The sequence below is a fragment of the Typopeltis vanoorti genome, chromosome 1 (assembly GCF_054136105.1).
Source record: "Typopeltis vanoorti isolate ZY-2024b chromosome 1, IOZ_Tvanoo_1.0, whole genome shotgun sequence".
NCBI lineage: Eukaryota > Metazoa > Arthropoda > Arachnida > Uropygi > Thelyphonidae > Typopeltis > Typopeltis vanoorti.
The window spans coordinates 172514555-172540502 of record NC_143549.1 but is presented as its reverse complement, the minus strand read 5'-3'; the positions used below and the strand labels follow the sequence as shown (position 1 = coordinate 172540502).

The window sequence follows — 25948 nt, the reverse complement described above, 5'->3', positions numbered from 1 at the left end:
CGGCTAATGATGAGAAAACGATTCACCAGATCGAGGAGAAGGGCCAGATTTTACGCTCAACCCACGAAATACTCCGTCACTTTCATCAGCAGTATATCGGTATCTTCTCTGACCGGCAGGGCACGGATGACTTCAGTGAGTGGGACGCAACACGTTTTCCCGATCATCTTAGTGCCCTGCAGGACAGGCCGATAACTGCAGCCGAATTAAAGGCCACGTGCAGAATGATGAAAACAAAGAAGACCCCAGGGCCAGACGGACTTGGGATAGAATTCTATAGATCTATCTGGGAATTTGCATTGGCAGCGTTAATAAACATCTTTAACGAATTCCTCACTTCGGGAAACATCCCCGAGGAATTCGTTAAGAGCCACACCATCTTTATCCCCAAGAAAGACCGAGATCGGACTTTGTCGAACAACTGGCGTCCAATCTCCCTAACCAACGTAGACTACAAGATTTTTGCAAAAATTATCTGTACGCGCCTTAAGGGCGGTATCGAAAAAATAATAACAAGCTCACAGGTCTACGGGATCCCTGGTAGATCTATGGAATTCAATCTCTTTTTGTTAAGAGACTTGATCAAACTGGCCAAAGAGAAAAAATATCCCCTGGCACTTCTCTCCACCGACCTGGAGAAAGCGTTTGACAGCGTCAACCACAGGTACTTGCAGAACATCCTACAAAAAACAGGCGTGGGCTCGAGACTTCGGCGTACAATTAAAAACATGTATGCGGAAGCCACGACCCAACTATCTATTAATGGGTTTCTAACAGAACCAATCCGCATAAATAGAGGGGTTAGGCAAGGCTGCCCGCTAAGCCCCCTCCTCTTCTCCCTAGTATTAGAACCCCTAATCAAAAGAATTGATAACACCCCCACAATTAACGGTATTCCACTGCCCCAAGGCTCCAGACAATGCAAAATAGTGGCATATGCAGACGATGTAGTGGCTACACTCAGAGACTCTGAGTCCATCTATATCTATCTGCACACGCTGCAAAAATTCAGCATAGTCAGTGGTCTTCGCGTTAACGCACAAAAAACCAAAATCAAAAGTTTCGGAAATTTCCATAGCACTGGACTTCCCTACGGTTTAACGCTACAGACACAGCCTCTAACTATACTAGGCGTGCCCTTTTCAGACACCCTAGCACTACCAATCCAAAAATTGCAGGAGACAAGCAGGGAAAGGATAAGGCTGTTCAAACCAACCTTCTTCTCCTTTTATGGCAGAGCAACAGTAATAAAAACAATCGTCACCCCAATGCTGATGCACACTGTCAATATCACAGGCATCACACTGGCACAAGAAAATAAATTAACCAAAGAACTCCTGGATTTCTTCTGGAATGGGAGAAAACGCGAAGTAAAGAAAGAATACCTACAACTCAAACAGGAAGAAGGGGGTTATGCTCTGCCCGATCACAGAAGCTTGCTACAAGCAAACACGTTCAAAACCGTACGGAAGGCCTTAAACTCCAACCACATTTCTGGCCTACTAATTAGATATTTTATAGGACTTTTCCTCCCCCTCTTTGGGATCACGGACTATGCTGGACCCCGCGCAAGGGGGGTGCCCAAGTGGTACCGTACAGTAGTGAAATCGATCACAACACTCAGAGACAGAGGAATAGCAATCCTCACTCACAAACCCAAAGCAGTATACTGGGATTTCTTCCAACTTTCCAGGCGTGATACACCCAATCTTAGTACAAACAATGAAATTCTCTTCAGAAACATCAAAAATAGCTGGGGACAGCCTTTTCATCGGGATCTAGCCTGGAGAATAGCCTACGGGCGGCTCCCGGTGAAACTGGTGAAATCCCGGCATGTACCTAACCCGTGCGACCCATTCTGCGATGTCTGCCGGGACGTGGAAACGGTGGACCACTTCTTTTATTTTTGCCCACCAGCCCAACGCATCTGGCGGAGACTCAGCATAGCATTGGGAATCCCCATGCTGACAGTAGAAGAGGTCGTACGACTACAATTCCCGCCACCAGTCCAAAAAACCCAAAAGTTCACTATCTTCCTAATCAATGTACTAAAATATCACATCTGGAAAGTACGGAAAAAATCCCAGGTACGAGACGCAAATTTAATGTATGCAAGAATAAGAAAAGGTTTCTTTTTCTACTTACCCAAATTTCTTGCACAAGAAAGGCACTTACTAGGAGACTTTAAATTTGTGAATCAATACTGCAAACCACCGACAATATGCTTTCTTATACAGGGACGCATCAGGCCCTGTATATCTCTTTAGAACCCAAAAAAACCCACCACCACCCCCCCACCCCAGGAAAAAGATTAACCACTCTGTCTCCCCTAGCCACAAAGCTTTCGCTGGCACGGTTTCTTTACTCCAAACAAGGGGGGGAGAGCTGAGAACCCGGGCGGCGAAGGCTTACTGCGAGGCGGTGCAGCTCCTCGTGAGCGGCATCTCCCGGGCCAGTCTCTTCCCCATTCTAAGTCCCAGTGGTACCAGGTATACAAGTTCCTCAAAAAGTTCCTATTCACTCCTACTTACCGGACCTTAAGTCCTGTTATTTTAGATTTAAAATAAATATTTAAATAAGTACTATTATTTACATCTTGTCTTAAAAAAAAAAAAAAAAAAAAAAAAAAAAAAAAAAAATTACCTGGAATAAAAATAAGGATATTATATCTAGTAACATAAAAAGAACCTCCATTAACACTGGAGTAAATCATTACTTTAGATAAAATAATATGTGAACTATAGACAAAAGTCTATCTTTAACCTTTTTTCTGAACAGATAAATTGAGTTATATGTTACAGACCAATTAGCCATTAAGGCTAAACAGGTTGACTGAGGCCTCTTTTTACCTCCTACTATCCTACTCTATCTTATATCATACTCCTCTTTTACTGTCTGCTGATCCTCAGCATGCTTTATTCTCCAAAGGCCAATGATGAGAGACATGAACTCCCATTCTACCTCAATAAAGGTCGAAACTAGTCTGGGTAGTGGCCCTTCCCTTAATGCATAACATTAGACATATCCGCATGGAGATGTGTTTTGCATTAGGAGATACTGAGATAGGAGTGTTGGTAGCTTTCTCCACCTTTGCAACGAGTTGCCCTAGGTTGTTGTATCACCTTACCCTAGTCCTGAAGATACTTCAGGCGCAAACTTTGTTTGCTCACACTTGGATAAAGGATTAAACTAATTTTATTATACTCTAACCAAGTGAAAAATAAACTTTCAACAGGGATTATGAGATCGAACCAGAAGTAAAGAAAATTAGTTTTTCAAGTTTTTGAGGGATAACTACCCCAAATGGTATGTAACAGACATCACGCGAGGATTGGGAGTCTTGGATTTGATCACCTCATTAGAGGATGTCATTATTTATGAGGTGTCAAATCTCCCTCCAGTACAGAGTGAACATGGAGTGATTATCTGGGTGATTGCTAGCCATGTGAGAACTTCTGTGAGGAAAGGGCATATGTGGAACTACAAGGCTGGTGATTATGAGAAGCTCAGGATACAGCTTGCAATATTGTGTAATGAGGAGTTGGACGGAAAGATTATTATTATTATTATTATTAAACAAGACCTCATGGAGTCAAAGACTCATCTAGGAGGTCCTTTTATCTTACACACACATCTCATCATACCGGGTCTTAAACACATTCAAACTCCCTGCAGACACCACACTCTCAGGCAAGGCATTCCAATCATTCACAACTCTGCACGAAAAAAACCTGCCTCTCACTCCCCTACTCACACCCTCTTTATACAGTTTCCAGGGATGACCTCTGGTTCTCCCCTGATCTCCCACTATTCGCTGTAGAACTTCTCCACCATTGATCCTATAGCAACCCCTTACCAACTTGTAGGTCTCTATCATATCTCCCCTCTTCCTTCTCTCCACTAGTCTCTGCAAATTACATCTTTTCAATCTTTCCTCATACTCGACATTCCAGAGGTCAGAAACTACCTTAGTCAGTCGCCTTTGGACCCTTTCCAACATCTCTTCATCCTTCTGAAAACCAGGTGACCAAATCTGGGCACAATAGTCCATGTGTGGCCTAATCAAAGCCTTATACAATGGAACAAGAATCTCCCTACTTCTACATGTCAGTGTCCTCCTCATCATTCCCAGAAGTCTTTGTGTTGTCTTCACAATTTTGGCGATGTGACCCCTAAATTTTAGATCCTTATCCACTATCACTCCCAGATCTCTTATTTCCTCTACTTCCAACAATATATTTTCACCAAGCATAAATTCTGCATCCCATCTTTGTTTTCCAAATTTTAAAACCTTACATTTTGCAACATTGAACTCACATCCCCATTTGCTTGCCCAATCACTCAATTTATTCAAGTCTTCTTGCAAGGCCACAACATCTTCACTACTCTTTATGGTTCGTCCCAACTTTGCATCATCTGCAAACAACTGAATATCTCCATCCAAATCTTCGCCAATATCATTAATATACAAGTTAAATAGTAATGGCCCTAAAACAGATCCCTGAGGCACTCCACTAGTGACTTTCCTTTTCCTGGATATTGCACCCCCATACACAACTTGTTGATACCTATCAGATAGCCAGTCTCCAATCCAATGCACTAATCTAATATCCAACCCCATCTGCTCTAGTTTGACTGTCAACTTATCATGAGGCACTCTATCAAAAGCTTTTGCGAAATCCAAGTATATTATTGTGTATCCTTCTCCTCTGTCCAAGGAAGCAGTCACTTTATTGTAATAAGTAAGATCAATGCTTCTTGGGTACTGTTCAAGAACTATCTAGTAAAAGCATGTCTAAATGAATTCCAATGGCCAGAAGGCTAAATAAGGTAGGTGTGAAATGGATGAATGAAGAGGTTAAGCATAAAATACAGAGAAAGAAAGTATTATGAAAGCAGTATAAGATCAGTGGTAATAATTAATTCCATGAGGAATCCAAAGACCAGGCAAGGGGATGACTTGGTAAGGGTAATATAAGTGCAGTATGAGCAGCAGTTAGCTAATGAAGCCAAAACAACCTAGGAGTTCTTTTGATATGTAGCCAGCAAAAAAAAGTATGATTATGGCAGGATGGCACTGACTGGAGAAAATGGTATAAGAACAAGTGTTGTGGAGAATATAGTTGAGATATTTAATGACCAGTTTATAAAGGCCTTTTATCCTTGTAAATATGACATCATGGAGAGTTTGAAATCAGTGGATGATGAGGAGAAGAAACTGACTGTGAGTGAGGAAGAGGTAGAAGGGGAATTAAGCAATATTGATATTAATAAGGGTGCAGAGGTGGATAACTAAAAGGAAATCAGGTCTCTACAATATTAGTTATGAAGACAGGCTGAGAGCATGTGGATTGAAAAGTTTGGAATATAGAAGATAGTGAGAGGTATGGGGGTGCTAGAAGAAAAGAGAATGGAAACAGTAGAAGAGAGGGAATGAGAGAGAGGTATGGGAATGCTAGCAGATGACAGGATGGAAACAGTAGGAGAGACGGAATGAGAGAGAGAGATAGGGAAGTGCTAGACGACGAGAGGATAGAAACAGTAGGAGAGAGGGATATGGAAGTGCTAGAAGTGGAGAAAATGGAAACAGTAAGAGAGAGGGAATGAGAGAGATGTATGGGAGTGCTAGAAGAGGAGAGAATGGAAACAGTAGGAAAGAGAGAGGTATGGGAATGCTAGAAAAGAGAATAGCAGTAGAGGAGAGGAAATAAGAGAAAATTATGGGAATGAAAGAGGAGAGAATGGAAACAATAGGAGAGAGGGAATGGTAAGAGGTATAATGTATGGTGAATCAATGATCCATGGCGTTCAAGATAGGATGCATGAGGAGCGTTTGCCAGGAGGAGCAATAGAAAGGGTGGCTATGGCAATTAAGAGAGGTGAAAGGGTGGATGAGACGAATGTGATGGTAGGAACAAATGACTTGAGTGGAAATGTAAGTCGGACAGCGAGAGATATGAGATTTTTGCTTGAGGGTGTATGGAAGAAGACAGAGAGAAGAAAAATAGTGTGCGTGTTGCCTAGGTATGATAATGACGAGCTGAGCAGAACACCAGTAATATTAAATGATATAATAGCTAGAATGTGTGACAAGAGAGGACTGGTATATGTGGATGCTTGGAGGACATTTGAGGAAAGAGAGGAATTGTATGCGAGAGACCGCTTACATTTGAATGAGGAACGACGTAGGCATCTGGAGAGATTGCTGTTCTGAATGAGTCAAGGTGTCGGAATGGATACTTGGGAGAAGGGAGACAACATGAGTAAACACTGAGCCCAGTGGAGTCTAGAGGGGATGAACCTGGGTACAGAAACAATGGCATTTATATGCTTCATACTAATGCCAGGAGTATCCGGAATAAGGGAGAGGAATTGGTGGCACAGATAGCATCAGCCTGGTCAAAAATTATTAGGATCACTGAGACGTGGTTGACAGAAGAGAATATAATAACAGGAATAGAAAACTCTGGGTACAGCATTTTTCGGCAGGATTTGCCGGCAAGGGTTGGTTGATTGGTAGAGCCTCTGTTACTAATGGCTCAGTTAAGTAAGTTTGAGCGCGGTTAGTAGTTGGAAGGGGCCAATCGTTCGATTGACACACTCTCCCTCGATGAGTCTTTGGACTCCCTGGAGGTGTCAAATAATAATAATAAAATGAGGGGAATGCATGGTGGTGGGGTGCTGCTTATGATAAGTGACGACCTATGTCCTCTAAGAGTGGAGGCTTTGGAAGGTAGTGAGACAAATGATTTTGAGAGCGTGTAGTGTGAGGAAGAGGTAGGCAAGACAGGATATTTAGTGGGGTGTTGCTACAGACCCAGGAGCACGGAGAATGTGGACCAAGAGATATTTAGACAGTTAAGTTTGGCAACTGAAAGAAGAATGATTGTTATGGGAGATTTTAACTATGGTAGTATAAATTGGAGAGAGGAAGATGTATGTAGCAATAGGGGAATGGAATTTCTATTGGTGGGACAAATCTGATGGGACAAATGGCTTAGGCAACATGAAAAAGAGGGAACAAGAGGTTCAAGAGTTTTGGATTTGGTTATAGCATCAGAAGAGTAGATAATAACTGATATGACATCTCTCCCACCAGTTGGAGAGAGTGACCATATGGTTTTGACTTGGAAAATGAATAGACATGCAGGAGTAACAAAGACACGGGAACTTATGTGGAATTATAAAGCAGGTGATTGATTATAACAGTCTTAGACATCAATTTCGGGAAGTTTCATTGGAAGGCCGGGATATCTGAAAGAATATTTGTTAGCAGTAATGGTAAGCTGTATACCACGAATGAAGAAGAGGACACAATTTGGAGTAAAGTGGATGACAAACAATATTAAGCAGGAATTGCATGCAAAAAAGAGGCTATGGAAGAGATATAAGGAGACAGGTGAAGAGAAGATGCATGAAGAATATAAGACACAGGCCAGAAGAGTGACTAGTGTGGTAAGGAAAGCGAAACTGGAATATGGAGGAGATTGGCCCTAAGATCCAAAGAAAATCCTAGGGAATTTTTAGCTATGTGGCAGTAAGAGGAGAAATGACTGAGGAAGAATGATATTATAGGATAAAAATGGAAATAGAGTGACTGATGCAGAGGACATAGTGGAATTATTCAATGAACACTTTATTGGAGTATTTCATCCTAATGTTAGTTTTAATGCTAGAGGGATAGAGCAGGTTCGAGGTTTAGAGGTACAGGAGGAGAGTGTGTTTCAGATACTGAGTACTCTGGATGTCAGTAAAGCTTTGGGACTGGATGGTATTTCACCAAGAGATTTGAGAGAATGTGCTATGGAACTGACAATTCCTTCAACCTGGCTTTTCAATGAAAGTCCGGCTGTGGGAAAGGTGCACAGAGAATGGAAGGAAGGTAAGATAGTGCCATTGCATAAGGGTGGTAACAGACTGGAAGTGTCTAATTATAGGCCAGTTTGTGTGTCATCAGTAGTTGTTAAGATCTTGGAGAAAGTAGTGAGAGACCGTATACAGCATTGTGCGATTGAGGGTAATATTATCTGTGAGAGTTAACATGGATTTGTGAAAGGGTGCTCTTGTTTTAGCAATATGCTAGCCTTTTATAATAAAGTTACAAGAACATTAGATGACGGAAAGGCATATACTGCAATTTTCTTAGATTTAGCAAAGGCATTTGACAGGTTGCCACATGATAAGCTGATATTTAAGTTGCAGCACATGGGTCTGGATGTCAGATTGGTCGAATGGATTCAGGATTCGCTGTCTGATAGGTATCAGAGAGCTGTGTATGGTGGAGCAGTTTCAAGGAGACAGAGGGTTACAAGTGGGATCCCATAGGGCTCAGTACTAGGACCTATATTGTTTAACCTTTATATCAATGACATTGCCAGTGGATTGCAAGGGGATATTTAGTTGTTTGCGGATGATGCGAAGATGGGAAGGATTATTAGTAATAGTGCAGATGTGGTAGCTCTGCAAGAGGATTTGAATAAGCTAGATAGGTGGGCAAATGAATGGGGGTCTCAGTTTAATGCAGCAAAATGTAAGGTCTTGAGGATTGGGAAACTTCGATAGGATGCTGCATACTCTATGGGAGGAATTATACTGGAGGAAATAGGGGAGACAAGAGATCTGGGGGTTGATGATTGAAAGAAACCTGAAATTTAGGGGACATATTGCAAAGGTGGTGAAGGTAACACAGAGGATTGCTGCAATTATGAGAAGGACACTGACCTGCAGAAATAAAAGGGTTATCATTCTGTTGTAAGTCTCTGATCAGACCACACTTAGACTATTGTTCTCAGATTTGGTCCCCAGGATTTGAAGGGGATAAATTAACTGTGGAAAGGGTACAAAGGCGGATAATAAAGATGGTGTTAGGACTGTACCATGTTAGTTATGGGAATCGGCTGAGGGAATGTGGACTGCAGTGTTTGGTGGATAGAAGGAGAGGTGATATGATTGAGACTTTTAAACTGTTGAGAGGTAGTTACAGGGTTGACACTGGGGAGTTCTTTTGCTTGGTTGAACAGCAGGCAGGAGTGCTGACAAGAGCCCATTCCTGGAAGTTACGAAAGGAAATTGTGAGAAAGCGGGTGAGGAGTGGTTTCTTTGCATGGAGGGTGGTTGAACCATGGAATGCATTGCCTGATAGAGTGGTGAGAGCGAGAATGGTCAATAAGTTTAAGGAGTGATATGATAGACTTTGTGTTTCCTAGGAGGGATCTCCCACAATGAGTCTTGATAGACTTTGTGTTTCTTAGGAAGGACCTTGCACGATGAGTCTTTTGACTCCATGGAGGCCTGAGTAATAATAATAATTATTATTATTTTTATTATTAACGTTCTTACTTGTTTTTTATTATAGTTCCTCAGCGGATTCTCATATCCCTGTTGCAACCGTTCAAACGCACCTATAACCTCTGCTGTCCACCATATCTGAGATGCACAAAGAACTACTTGAGCAGGATATTCAAGGATCCACTGTTCTCTGGGCCTATCCTCATATGTAGATACAGCTTCAATCAATGAAGATTTAATAGTTGCAAACATTGATATTTCCACTTTGTTAAGCCACAGTTCAACAGGACCTGAACAATTACATTCATTACAAAAGTTGACATATTCTTCCTCAACACTAAACATGCCCAATGCAACTTTTGGTGATTTTTTTTCAGATATTTCTTCATCATCTGTTATCTTTAGACGACCAATGGCATCAAACAGTTTTGGAAGATGGCTATATACCTGTATTAAAAGACAAAAACGTAAAACAGTTAATACATATTATAAGAGAAACATTAACTAATATTTAACAATTTTTAAACAGGCATTATTTTAATATAAACAGTTCAGAGTATGATAAAAGTACTTTTATAAATTTAAATATTATGTTAGCTACTTGAAAAGATCTGCGCATAATACTTCTATTCGAAAAGATTCGTGGATTGAAGTATCATTAATATCAAAAAAATTTTTTATTATCATCATCATCATAACGCCAATTACGGGTATAGACCATATTGGTCTGTTCTGGTCTTATTATCCATCCAATATCCTTTTTTGAGGTCTACTCCGCTTTCTCTTTCCAATTGGCTTACATGTTCAATCCATTTTTGTTTATAATTGTTTGTTTTTTTTCTATTGATTTTGTTTTTATTTCTTTTAAAATGTCTTTGTTCCTTTTTTGATCTAATAATGTGTATCTTACAGTTCTTCTCATAAATCTTATTTTGTTTTTATTCTTTGTTTATCTTGTTTGTTTATTGCCCAAATTTCACTGCCACATAATAATGTGGGCACTGCTAAAGTATTGTATATTTTCGAGCGTGTTTCTTTTTGTACTATATTTGGGCTGAGTGTTCTATTTATCAGGCCTCTAATCTGTAAAAATTTTGAAGTTTTTAATTTTATGTCTTTTTCTCCTTCATATGATATTTCAAACCCAAGATAACTGAAAGTGGATATCTTTTTTATTATTTTATTATTAATAATTATTTTACTTCTAACTGGAGTTTGTCCACAAAATGCCATTGTTTTAGTTATCTATGTAAATTTTCATTCCAAACTGTTCTACTATAATGTTGAAATTATATATTGCTCTTTGTAAATTGTCTTCCTTATCTGATATTATTACTTGATCATCTGCAAATAATAGCATCTTTATTTTGTTATTCCAGAAAATTTCTATACCTTGATATTGTTTAAGGTGTTTCACTGTATTACTAGTATCCCCCCAATAGAATGGAAAAAAGCAATTGTGATTCCTATCTTTAAGAAAGGAATCACAATAATAGAGATGACCCTAAAAACTATAGAGGTATCAATATACTAAATTCACGTTACAAAATATACAGCAGAATCTTAAATAACAAACTAATGAAATATTCCGAAAACTTTATTCTAGAGGTACAAAATAGATTTAGAAAAGGACGATCATGCATAGACCCAGCCTTCTGCCTAAAATTAATAATAGAGAAAAGAAGAGAATATAATTTAGAAACACATATTGCATTTATTGATTTTGAAAAAGCATTTGACAAAGTTAAAAGAAACATTATTTAACATATTAAAAGAAAGACAAATACCAAATAATATCCTAAAAGCTGTCACAAGTATATATGAAAATAATCAAATACAAATAAGATTAAATCATGAGCTATCATATACAAGAGAGATAAACCAAGGGGTCCGACAGGGATGTCCCCTCTCAGCAACTCTTTTTAATATCTACTTAATTGAAATAATAATAAAATGGAGTAAAAGTTTACATCAAGGAATTAAACTTTCACCTACAGTTAACTTAAACACTCTCCTCTTTGCAGACGACCAAATAATAATTACAAATTCTGAAGATAACTTACAGAAAGCTATTTTAAATCTAAATGAGATATCCAAAGATTATGGTATGATAATATCAATGGAAAAATCAAAAACTATGGCCTTTAAAGGACAAGATCCAGAAAGAACTAAAATAGTATTAGATAACAAGATCTTAGAACAGGTGAATTCATTTAACTACCTAGGATGTATGATCACATATGAAAATGAAAAAGATATAAACATAAAAATTGCAAAATATTTAAAAATAACAGGAGTAATTAACTCTATATTTAAACCAAACCTAGTTCAAAAACAAACCAGGCTAAAAGTATACAATACATTAGCCCTACCGGTCTTAATGTATGGAAGCGAAATCTGGACAATAAAACAAAAAGACAAACAAAGATTAACAACAGCAGAAATGAAGTTTATGAGAAAAACTGCAAAGTATACCCTATTTGATCACAAAAGAAACGAAGATATTAAGAAAGAATTAAACCAAGAACCAGTAATTGAAAAAAATTAAAAAATATAAACATAGATGGATGGAACACGTTCAAAGAATCAAAACAGAAAGATTACCAAAACAAGCCTTAAAGTACAAGCCATTAGGAAAAAGAAAACCAGGACGTCCTCTTAAACGATTCAACGATGACTTCTAAGGCCGGAACAGGTAAATACTAAGAACTTAGTATTTACCATACTAAGCCTAAATCCTTGATACGTATGATGATGATGATGATGAGTGTATTAATATTTGATTAATGTAAATATTGAAAAGTGTTGGAGACAGTGGGCACCCTGTCTTACTCCTTGGTTTATAGATTATTTTTCAGACAACTTTTCATTTATTTTTATTTTTATTTCATTATCATTATATATATTCAATATTGCATGTAGTAAAATATTAGGTATATTTATTCTTTGTAATATATCAAACAGTATATATCTTTTTACTTTGTCAATGCTTTTTCGTAATCTATAAACAAAAGATGAGTTTCCAAATTAAATTCTCTTCTTTTTTCTATAAGTAGTTTTAAACCAAAAGCAGCATCCACTGTACAGCATTTTTTTTCTAAATCCATTTTGACATTCTAATAATATTTTTTCACTGTATATTTTTAGTTTTTCATTAAGTATTCTGCTATATATTTTGTAGCATGCATTCAATAAACTAATACCTCTGTAGTTAGCAGGTTTTGTTTTATCCCCCTTTTTAAATATAGGTATTACTATGCTTGTATTCCATTCTATTGGTATTTGTCCATTTGTATATATTTTATTTAAAAATTTTAGTAATCTTTGATGGAATTTTTTTCCAGTAAATTTGTACAGTTTGGAGTTTATCCCATCTTCTCCTGCTGATTTGCCATTTTTTATTTTATTTAGGTTGTTCTTTAATTCTTTCATTGTTATCATATCATTTAAGGTATTTTGTAAGTTTCTGGTGTAATTATTTTTGATGCCAGTATTATCCGTCCAAAGATTAGTAAAATAATCCAAGAATTCTTTTACATCTATTTCACAATTTATATTTGCAGTTTCTTTTATATCTGCATTCATGTGTTTTAATATTTTGTATATGTCATTTTCTAGATATGATACAAATTTTTTCGAACTTTCTCTGTGTCTCTTTCTAGTTTCTCTTTTGGCTATTGCTTGTCTTTTTTTATATTCAATTTCATCTTCTTGTTTTTTGCTACTTAACCATCTTTTAAAAGCCAGCTTTTTATTTTCAATAGTTGTTTTTATTTCATTGTCTCATATATGTAATTTTTTATTTTTATGATATTTTTTGTGTATTCCTAGACTTTCATATGCTGCTGATGCGATAATTTCTTTTATATTATTCCATTCTTTCTCAACGTCTTCATTTTCTTGTATTTTTTTGAAATTGTTATTAATCCTCTGTTAGTATAAATTTCTTACACTTGAATCATTTAGTAGTCTTACTTTGTAATTAGATTTAGTTTCTCTAGTTTGTTTATTTTTTTTTTGTATTTTTTGTAGTCATTTTGGTGGAAATCTTAGTCTGCTGGTACTAAATAGTGATCTGTGTCAATTTCTAGCCCTCTTCTAACTTTAACGTCTAGGAAGAGGTCTGCTGCTTTTTCATTTGTTATAAAGAAGTCTATTATTGATTTTGTCCTCTTGCACACCATGTATATCTATGTATATTTTTATGTTTGTAAAATGTATTTATTATTTTTAAATTATTATATATTGCATAATCAATGAGTCACTTTCCATTTTTGTTTACTGTTGGTTCTCCAAATTTTTGTATATTATTGTTAATTTTTTTTTCATTCCTATTCTGCATTAAGATCTCTGGCTATAATTATATGGTCTGTTTTATTTAAGTTTTCATATATTCCTTGTAACTCTTTGTAAAAGTAATCATTTTCTTCTTCTTTTATTTCTTCAGGGGCACACACTCCAACAACTGTTAAATTTTCTTTATTTAATTTTAATCACACTTCTAATATTCTTTCATTTCAGTATGTATAATGAGCTATTTTTGCTTTAATTGATTTATGGATCCAAATCATTACACCAGCTTTTACATGTATTTGTTTATTCACTCCGCTAATATGAAAGTAATATGTGTTTCCCTATGTCAACTGACTAGATGATAGGTATCCTAGTGGTGGGGCTGTCACCTTAAGACAACAAGGCTTACCTTTTTAGTACATAGTGGAAACTACAGTTTGAGAGGAAAGAGTCATCCTTGAATTGCTCTAATAGCATGGGGGCGGGGGAGTAAGAAGTAAGAGAGAGTAGAGGGAAAGAAGAGTAGCAGACCAGTCTCCGGATATGATATACCAGGTGTATATTGTATAGGTCTAGCTTGGGTATCTTGGGTTTGCTGTGCCCATACGCACCAATGTGAGTCCCTGAGAAAAAAAAAATTTATTAACAATCATAAACCCTTGTTTATTATTAAATGTAAATATAAATAACTATAAAAAAGTGGACCTTAAACGTGATTCCATATGTGAAAGCAGAGTTAGGGAAGATAAAACAAGAGATGAAGCATATGCTGAGGGAAATGAGGAGAAATATAGATATGCATGGAAGAGTGGGAAAGAATGGAGATGATTCAAGAGAGGTTTTGATAGATTCAATTATCAGTGATATGATATATAAGAAGGTGCATAAGGCTTGTTTTCCTAGTGGATTGAGGCATTAGATATGAGAGGTAAGTGAGCAAAAGAATAGTGGTAGTAGGAACAAGTATCTGAAATAATGGGGATGAATTTCCTGCATTGATCAGCTGGTTCAACCAAAAACTATGGGAATAAGTAACATGCAGTTGGATGAAAATGACATCATAAGAGGAATGGGGATTTTTTCTTTTTATGTAGCTCTATCCATGAAAGGTTTATTTGTGAATCCATAATACATTTGTACTATGGGCGAGGTAAAGGAATTTTTTTCTAGTTTTATTGATTGATATATATATTTTTTTGTATTTTTATTTATTTTTTACCAGGGCTGGAAATCCTGCTCTAGAGATCAAACATGGAACTTTTCTCAAGCCAATTCAGGCCTCCAGTATGCTGGGTAGTGGTGTCATACTGGATAATTAAATTCATTTCCCAGTTAAAGATATTTACAAAGATACATACCCAAGATGGGATTCAAACCAGCAGCCTGTAGGTTATGGAGCAAATACACTAACCACTCAGCCAACCAAGCCAGCAGATTGAGAACTTTATAATTTTCATGAAGGCAGACAGTGCAAAAGGGTGGAACAGTGTTATTAAAGGTATCAAAACAGTTACATCAATATAAGTGGAGATGCAAGGGGAAAATAGCAGCAGTGATTTTGAGACAGTGCGGTGTAAAGTAGAGGTGGACTGGACCTCTATAATCTCTTTAACATGAGCATTACACTGAGGCAGGTTCCAAAGCATCAGAAAGAGGGCAAAACTATTCTGCTTCATAAGGGAAGTGATAAGAATAGGACAATCTGTGTTTCTGAAGTAGTGCTTAAGTTTATTATTATTATTATTATTACATGACACCTCTAGGGAGTCCAAAGACTCATCGAGGGAAGGCACCTACTCTACAACTCTGTCCCCACCAACTACTATGAACCGCAACTACCATCATCATCATCTACACTAACGCTATCTACTACCCACCACCACTATTTTTAAAGACAACCACAAACATCCATGCCCATGGCGGGATTTGAACCAGCAGCCTTATGGGTGGACAGCAGATATGCAAACCACTCGGCCAACCAGGCTGGCAAAGATTCCAAACTAGACTAACAGCAGCAGCATTCTCTTTGATGGACAGCATGAATTTGCTAAAGGAAGATCATATTTTCGCAGTCTACTTGTTTATTATAAGAGGTGATAAATGCATTGAATAAGAGAGACGAATATAAAGTGATATATTTAGATGTTGCATAGGCCTTTGATAGATTGCCCTGACAAATGGATAAGTAATTGAGAACAGAGATGGGGTTGGATAGTAGATTAGTGCAGTCTATTGGAGATTGGCATGTATGGGGGAAGAAATATATACAAGAGGAAAGTCACAAGTGGTGTGTGTGTGTGTAAAAAATGAAAAGAATGAATGGTGATATTCAGGTCTTTGCAGATGATTAACCCAGTCTATTCAAGAGGCTAGTGGGGGTATTTTAGAGGTAGAGGAAATGAGCAATCTGGAAGTGATTGTGGATCATCATTATCATAGTTTATTCAAGTGTGAATTAGGAAAACATATAGAAATATACATATAATGACAACACATGGAAATAAAGTCTGTTAAATGAAGGTGAGCCAAGTTGCTCTGTCATGTATCAACTAGTAAATGTCATCTGGCTCATGAGTCACATCTTAAAAAGTAATTTTACTTATATATTGCCAATATTGTTTTCTTGGTCTTTCTCTTCCTCTGTTTTTATTAGCTAGTCTTCAGAGAGAAAGAACACTCTGACGGTACTAAACATAGTTGAGGATAGATGTTAAAGCTGGCGTTGAAACAACTTCTGACTTTTTTGAACTGTTTCTATTAGAGGTCATCACTGGCTTTCTTCCAGAATGACAGTATCAGTATGCGATCTTTACATTTATAAAATAATATTGATTGAAGGCATGCTGTCCTAAAACTATTAATGATACTAACTGCTTGTTGTGTAGTTTTATGCATGGAAAGATACATAAATATGGATTGACTGGTGGTTTTGTATTGACAAATTTTGATACCTGTGGTGATGAGACTGAATTTCCAGACATCAGTTAGACTTTTATGAAAAGGAAGAGCTTTATGGTTTCACTTTTCTATGTCAGTTAGAGTATCAATGTAGGAACAAAAGTACTAAAAATTGTCAACATAATCAGTGATGCATTTTTACATAAATTATCTATATAGTTTTGGGCAGTATGAATGTTCCAATCAGTTAGTAAAACATCACCTGCAAAGTAGAAGCTGCTTATAGGATATGTCCTCCCAAATCTTCCAGAGTTATGCCATACCCATTTCCTTTGAGTCTGAAAACAGAGTCAAGGGTAATAATAAAAAGATATAAAAGATATAATACCAAAGAGTCACCCTGAAGAACTTTAGTGGAAACAAAAAAACTTCCAGTCATCTCTCCATCAACCATCACTGTTGCATAGTAATTCTGTTAATGTTCTGCTGTGCTTTAATTATTTTAAAGGGTATACCACATAACAAAAATTTGAATATCCTTTGACTATTGATTGAATTGAAGGTTTTGGATGTCTATGAAGTTTAAGATTAGGAGAAGGTTTTTATTTCTTGCTCCTTCTAGCAACCTTCTAAGGTAGTGGAAGTGTTCAACAGTCTTCTGTTTTTCAAAAACCTGATTGATTTTTGAGTAGAAGAGGTGTTACATACTGTTCAGCTCGGTTCTTACCATACTAGATTTTTAGTATGGTAGGAAACAGTGTGACTGCATAAATTTTCTAGGTTGTTTAGATTGTGTTTTTAAGGTATTGGTATTATTAGGCTTTCACTATGCTGTGATGGCATACTGGATGTAACTTGAGTTGCGATATTTAGTAGTTGTTTCGGAAGCTCTCTTCCTCATATTTAATAGCCTTTACCATTATGCTATCTATTCCAGTGCATTTTCATTTTTGGGTTTTTTTAATGTGGTTTCAAATTCTTGTATTGTAAAACTGCAATGCAATAATGGGAAGTTCTTTTTAGATTACTATTTCTGGCAAAACATCTTTCTGAAGTTCATTATTCAACAGTCTTTAAAATAGTTCCACACTAAAAGTTCTTCATTTTTGTCTTTAAGCATCTTGTCATTTTTATCCAATCTCAGTCTTTTGGGCTTCCTTGCTTTCTTTGGTATATAAGTCATTAGCTACCAGGTTCATTTCTCTGGTTTTTATGCATATTTTGATACAGTTCTAATTTCTGACAGGTAGTCTAGATGTGGTTTTATCATGTCAAAAGGCTATACATACTCGATCATTACATTCTTTAAGCTGATGGTGTAGACTGTTGAAAGTTTATTTTTCACTTGGTTAGAGTATAATAAATTTAGTTTAATCCTTTATCCAAGTGTGAGCAAACAAAATTTGTGCCTGAAAGTATCTTCAGGACTGGGGTAAGGTGGTACAACACCAGCGCAACTCGTTGCAAAGGTGGAGCAAGATACCAACACTCCTATCTCAGTATCTCCTATAATGCAAAACACATCTCCTTGCGGATATGTCTAATGTTATGCATTAAGGGAAGGGCCACTACCTAGACTAGTTTCGACCTTTATTGAGGTCTGTGGGTAGTGGCACTTCCCTTAATGCATAACATTAGACATATCCGCAAGGAGATGTGTTTTGCATTATAGGAGATACTGAGATAGGAGTGTTGATATCTTGCTCCACCTTTGCAATGAGTTGCCCTGGTGTTGTACCACCTTACTCCAGTCCTGAAGATACTTTCAGGCACAAACTTTGTTTGTTCACACTTGGATAAAGGATTAAACTAAATTTATTATACTCTAACCAAGTGAAAAATAAACTTTCAACATCTTTCTCTAAATCCAGAGTAATTTATTAAAAAAGGGTGGCACACCATTTGGCAACTCCTATAGGTAGAGATGACCTGCTAATGCTTCTACCTGGTATCTCCACTTGGGCCTGGCTCCCACTGAAGAGATCTCAATAAAGGTCAAAACTAGTCTGGGTAGTGGCCCTTCCCTTAATGCATAACATTAGACATATCCGCAAGGAGATGTGTTTTGCATTATAGGAGACACTGAGATAGGAGTGTAGGTAGCTTGCTCCACCTTTGCAACGAGTTGCCCTGGTGTTGTACCACCTTACCCCAGTCCTGAAGATACTTTCAGGCACAAACTTTGTTTGCTCACACTTGGATAAAGGATTAAACTAAATTTATGATGGTGTAGACTGTTCATCCTCTGATTTCTGTATCACTGTTTAATGTTAGGGTCTTTTCTTCTTATTATTATTCAGTAACCTCCATACAGTCAACTGACTCATCATGGGAGGACCACTTATCTAGCAACATGTCTATCATAATGAGTTTCAAGTTATTTACAACTACCTGCACCCAACACACTCAGGCAATGCATTCCATGCACAACTCTCCATGTAAAAAATCAACTCCTCATACCCTTCTTCAAAACATCCTTATACAACTTCCAGGGAAGATCTCTCATTCTTCCCATCTTAGCGTCCACTCTTTTTATAACATCTTCTGCATTAATCTGATAGAATCCCTTAACTAACTTCAAGGTCTCTATCATATTTCCTCTTTTCCTCTATCCACCAACCTCTGTAACCCACATTCTCTCAAACACTCTTCTTGACCAACACTCCAGAGTCCTGATATCACTTAGGTAATTCGTCTTGGGACCCCTCTCTAGTGTTTCCACATCACAATGAAAACTAGGTGACCAAATCAGAGCACAATAGTCCATATGTGGTCTAACAATGCTTTATATAAAGGCAACCACCACCTTATCCTTACATGTCAATGTACTTTTTATCATAGCAGCAATACAATGTGCAGTTTTTGCAACATATGCAATGTGCTGCTGAAACTTCAGTCCACAGTCTACCATCACTCCAAGATCCCAAATCTCATCCACTTCCTGAAGTGCAGCCCCACCAATACAGTACATAGCCTTATATCTCTGTATCCCAAGTGTAACACCTTGCATTTGTTAATATTAAAACCACAACCCCAATTATTTGCCCAAGCTAAAAGTCTATACAAATCTTCCTGCAGAGAATTAACATCAGCACTAATCCTGATAATTCTATCTAACTTTGCATCAACGGCAAATATTTGAAGACCCGCAGTTAATCCACATGATATATCAATTAACAAATAAGTTAAACAGCAGGGTCCTAAAACCCTGAGGCATGCCACTGGTAACCTTAACCTTCCTTTTTTGAGACATGGCTCGATCACACACAACTTGCTGGTATCGTTCAGAGAGCCAATCTCCGATCCATCTAACCAATATTATTATTTTTATTATTATTTATTATTATTATTATTATTATTATTATTATTATTATTATTATTTGAGACCTGCAGGGAATCAATGACTCATCAACAGAGGCTATAAATCATCTATAAACCAGCTGTCATACCTTCTCTTAAATTCATTCACACTAGATGCACTCACTATCCCTAAAAGGCAAACTATTTCACTCACATACTGCTCTCACTTACCCCTTTCTCTGAACAACAAACATAACTGCTTAATGCTAAACTGCCATTGGGTTAGATGGCATATTGCCCCATGTGTTAAGAGAATGTGCAAGAGAATTAGCACCTCCTCTAACCAGGCTGTTTAATTTAAGCCTCAGTTCTGGTAAAGTACCAATAGAGGGGAAAATAATTCCACTGCTAAGGGAGACTCCAATTAGGAAGAATTAGGAAGAGCGATAGTCAATTCAGATGATGTAGATATGTTGCAAGATGACTTAAACAGGCTGACAGTATAAACTAAGGTAAATTACTGTCAGTTTAACGTGGCTAAGTGTAAGGTGATGCACTTTGGGAGGGTGAAATCACATGCTGTTTACTATATTGATGGAACTGAACTGCAAGAAGTTGACGAGGCAAGGGACTTGGGAGTTATTGTGGACAGAGATCTTAAGTTTAAAGGGCATACTGCAAAGATTGCCAAAACATCACATCAAATTACATGGTTGTTGAAGAACAACCATGTAATTTGATGTGATGCACCAACAAGCAGGGATAAGGAAGTTATTGTTCCACTTAATAAGGCATTAATAAGACTGCATTTGGACTATTTTGCACAGATGTGGTCACCTGGATTTCTTGGTGATGAAAAAATGGCGGAGAGAATTCATAGGCAAGTTACAAAGATTGTTGTAGGTCTGTGGAATGTTCCCTACGAGGATAGATTGAAGATCTGTGGGCTCCAAAAAGTAGCTGATAGACACAGGAGAGGAGATATGATAGAGGCATATAAAATAATCAAGGGATTTTATAGGATTGATAATGATGACATTTTTAAGACAAGTGCAGGAATGGAGAGAATGAGGGGCCATTCCTGGAGATTATGTAAGAGTGTGGTTAACAAGGGTGTTAGGACAGGATTTTTTGCTTGGAGGGTTGTGAATGGGTGGAATGCATTGCCAGAGGTGATTGTGAATGCTTCGTCTGTGAATGAATTTAAGGAGAAGTATGATATGTATTGTGTGAATAATAGTTAGTGTATCAATGTAGGATCTCCAGTGATGAGTCTTTTGACTCCATGGAGACACCGTTATAATAATAATAACTTCCATGGATGGATCCATGTTCTCTCCCCATCTTCCATATAAAGAAAAATTAAATCAGATGACATCCTATAACATCCATTCAAAAGTTTATAGACATCTATTCATATCACCACCTCTTTCTCCTGTTAACGAGTCTGCAATCCGCATACTCACAATCTAAATCCCATAATCCAGAAGACAATACAAATGATGAATAAAATAGGAAAATTACATACTGGCTCGTCCGTTGCCCAGCATAAAAAGGGATGCATCCTGGACTTAGGCAGAGGGTCTAGGTCGAAAAATATGCTACAGTCTCCACTAACTACAATGAATCCACCTACAGTGCACAATGATAGTAGGATATTAGTAGGAACATATAACTGCAGATCTCTATGGGATGATGATAGATTGGAAGAACTGATGAAGGAATTGGACCATATAAAATGGGATGTTGTGGGCCTTTCAGAGATAAGAAGGAAAGATGAAACTCTCATGTGATTAAAAGATGGGCATCTACTCTACCACTGTGAATGTGACAGAAACTCAACTGGTGGTGTAGGATTCCTAATAAATAAAACAATCAAGGACAATGTCCTATTTGTTAATAAAATAACATCAAGAATAGCTGAACTAAATCTCTTCATAAATAAAAGATACCAACTGAAAATTATATAACTATATACAAGAACTACGGACCATCCAGATTAAGAGATAGAAGATTTCTATGAAACATTAGAATCCACATTAAATAATTCTAAAGAATTCTACATAATTATAATGGGTGACTTTAATGCCAAGATTGGAAGCAGAGTTGACCATCTGAACTCCATCAGTAAATTTGGATTTGGACAGAGGAATGAAAGAGGAGAAAGACTGACTGAATTCGCAGAAGAAAATAACCTCTTTATTATAAACAGCTTTTTCAAGAAGAAAATCAACCAAAAATAGCCCAAATGGACAAACTTACAATGAAATAGACTTCGTCCTCTCCAACAGAAGATATATAATAATTAATACTGAAGTGCTTAATAGATTTAATACAGGAAGTGACCACAGACTAGAAAGGGCAAAAGTGTGGATCAACAAAAAATGGGAACGGAATAAGCTCATAAGAAAAAAGTCCAATTTAGTGAATCTACAAAACCTCTACTAGAATAAAAGCTGTTATAGAGATTCACTCAAAAATGAACTAAAAAAGCTAAACACAGCTACTATCATCGATGATGCTAATGAAATATTAACAAAATCTATCTTGAATTGTGTGCTAGAAATAGGAGGTGTAAAAAGGCATCAAAGAGAGGAAAAACTAAGACAGGAAACCATAGATCTGATGAAGAAAAGAAGAGATATGAAACGAGATTTGAATGACACCAATAAAATAGGATATGTGGAAATTTGTAAAACTATACACAAAAGGATGAAACATAAACTTAGATGATATAATACTAGGAAAATTAAAGAAACAATAGTATTATGAAGGTCCTAAGACGAACATTATCAGTTGGAACAAAGGAAATAACTGCTGTAAGAGGAAAAAATGGTGAACTGATAAAAAATAGAGATGCAATAATCAAAAGAATTCAGGAATTTTATACTGAACTCTATGAAGACAAAGACTGTGATATCCAAGAATCATCTATGGGTAACTCGAGTGAAGAATAACATGATGCCCCAGAGATCTTACAAGGCGAAGTGGAAATGGCACTGTGAGAAATGAAGAATGGAAGGAGAAGATGATGAGAAGATGGAGAAGATGGAATTATGGTAGACTTCTTAAAACTAGGAGGAAGCCTGTCATTAAACAGCTGACTAAACTCCTTAATAAATGCCTAAAACAGAGAAATTTTCCAAAAAATTGGAACAATTCAGTTCTAATATTAATTTTTAAAAAGGGCAATAAGGAAGAAATTAAAAACTACAGATATATAAGACTACTCCCCACCATATATAAAGTTTTCACAAAAATTATATATAATAGAATAAAATCTAAACTAGAGGGAATGCAATCCTGTGAACAAGCTGGATTTAGAAAGAATTACAATACTTTGGACCATATTCACACATTAAGACAGCTCTTTGAAAAATCAATTGAATACAATAAACCCTTATGTCTGGCCTATATAAGACTACAAAAAAGCATTTGATTCAGTTAAAATATCTGCAACACTAAAAGCACTTGAAACCCAGGGAATTGAGAAATCATATATTGAAACACTAAAACATATTTACAATAATGCAACGTCTGTAATTAAATTATATAAAATTAGTAAAAATGTTCCCAATACCAAAAGGCATCCGGAGGCGACACCATATCTTCCAAATTATTTACAGCTGCACTAGAGGAAGTCTTTAGAAGCCTTGATTGGGAAACAAAAGGAATAAACATAAATGGAGAAAGGCTGCACATCTGAAATTTGCAGATGATATTGTCCTGATAGCAGATAATCTTGAAGATCTGGAAGAAAGGCTAAATCAGCTAAATGAAGCCACCAGAGAAATTGGATTAAAAATAAATAGAGAAAAAACAAAAATAATGATGAATAAATACATAAACCACAGAACTATCAAAGTTGAAAACCATGAAATAGAACAAGTTACTTATGTATATTTGGGCCAATTGTTATCCTTTGAGGAGTGTCAAAGAAATTAGATTGAAGGAAGAATTCACCTTGGATGGATGGCTTATGGGAAAATGAGAGACATATTCAGAAGTGACATCCCTTTGAGTCTATAAAGGAAAGCTTTCGACCAGTGCATACTTCCTGTCCTAACATATGGAGGAGAAACATGGACTTTAACAGCATCCCTAAACAAAAAGCTGAGAACAACATAACATTGCATAGAAAGAGGTATGCTAAAAATAAAATTAAGAGATAGGAAGACAAATACCTGGATAAGATCTCAAACAGGTGTTGTCATGGATATTGTAAAATAAATTAAACAGGCTAAGTGGAGATGGGCTGGCGATATTGCCAGATGCAGTGATGGGAGATGGACTAGGAAAACAACAGAGTGGAGACCAATGGATGGAGCAAGAAAAAGAGGAAGACCAAGAAGGAGGTGGAGGGATGAACTGGAACAAATTGCATGAGTGAGATAGATGGGAGAGGCAGAAAACTGAGTGGTCTGGAAAATCATGGGAAAGACCTTCGTCCAGGTGGATAGAACCAAAAGGTTGAAGAAGAAGAAGAGAAGAAAAAGAAGAACTCTCCTTTGCACTCTTTCTATAGCTTTTTTATCCCTTGGAACCCAGGAGACAAAATCAGTGCATAATAATTCAGGTGTGGTCTTATCAAAGCTTTATAAAGAGGAAAGGTTTGCTTCAACGTCACAATTATCCTCTCGATTGTATTGGCAACTTTTGCTATGTGATCTTTGAACTTCAAATTCCTATTTACCATTATGCCAAGATCCCTTGCCTCCTCAGTTTCCTGTAGCATAACCACACTAATATAATATGCTTCTGGAACTCTTATAATGCCAAAGAGCATAAATTTACACTGACAGCCATTTTCTTTTGCTGAAATTTCCAGCCTATTCAAAGCATTTTGTAAGTGCTGATTATCAGTAAGCATCCATGATTGCCCTGCCTATCTTCGCATCATTGGCAAACAATTGCACATCGGATATTAGCCCATGCCTGATGTCATTAATTGTTCAGTATAGATTGAACAATAATTGTCCAAGTACTGAAATCTGATGTACACCACTGGTCATCTTAAATCTGGCAGATTCATACCCACCATATACCACTTTTTGATATCTGTCAACCATCCCCTGATCCAAGTCAAGAGTTTATATTCCAATCCCATATTCTCCATTTTATACAACAGCCTTCCTTGTAGTATCCTATCAAATGCCTTAGAAAAATCCAACATTATCATAGTATGTCGATTCCCTTTATCCATCTTGGCCATAACATTGTTATAAAATATGAACAAACTTCTAAAACATGACATTCCTTTAGTAAACCCATGATGCTCCTTGCAGAGCACAGCTTGTTTGTTTACCTATTTCTGTATGCGAGTTCTTACCAACTTCTCTAAAATCTTCACTACTACACCAGAGATACTGATAGGTCTGTAGTTAGACACATCAGTTTTCACCACACTTGTACAATGAAACTATCATACATTCCTTTTATTCCTGTGGTATCATTCCTGAGCTGAGAATCAAGTTATACAACATGTGAAAGGATGCTGATCAGTCGGTAATTTGCAACCGTAGTCTTGGATCCTCCTTTATGCAGTGAAACTATTTTCCCCTCTTTCCACATCTTCAGGACTAAACCAGACCCGAGACTCAGATTAAACAACATCGTCAAGGGAACTGATAATTCTTTAGCCGCTTCACGCAAGACCCGTGCCAGTATACCGTCCAATCCCACAGATGTATTCACATTAAGGTTCTGTAATAGACTATTCACCTCCACTTCATTCATCACAATTCCCGTATAAACTAATGGTTCCTTCATTTTATCACCACTTGGATGATATACTTTTGCAAAGTGCATGCTCAGTAACTCCACTATATCGACTGATTCAGTGACCTCCTTACCATCGTCATTCCTTAAAATCATTTTGCCGTGTACAGTTTTTTCTTGCTTGCAGCATACTGAAAGAACTGTTTGGGATTCTCTTTAGCTTGCATAGCTAGTTTCCTTTCATAATCTGCTTTTGCTTTTTTTACCACACTCGTTACCCTTCTGGCCTGCACGTTATACCATTCATGTGCCTGCAGGTCACCTCTTTCTTTAAATTCCCTCCACAGTTGTTTCTTTTTTTGCAGCTCAAGCTTAATGGTGTTATTAATCCATTTAACCCCTACTTTTTTTTACTATTTGGACCCTAGGTATACAATCAGCCATAACCTCC

General features: G+C 36.9%; 1 protein-coding gene across 1 annotated transcript in view; it reads right to left on the bottom strand.

The window, feature by feature from the left end:
• Dhc93AB (Dynein heavy chain at 93AB) overlaps nt 1-25948 on the bottom strand; it is a 1274973-nt gene that overhangs the window by 744626 nt on the left and 504399 nt on the right. Inside the window, exon 25 of the mRNA XM_090403805.1 lies at nt 9340-9735. Within this exon, the coding sequence (XP_090259931.1) occupies nt 9340-9735 (396 nt within the window). The remainder of the gene's footprint in view (nt 1-9339; nt 9736-25948) is intronic.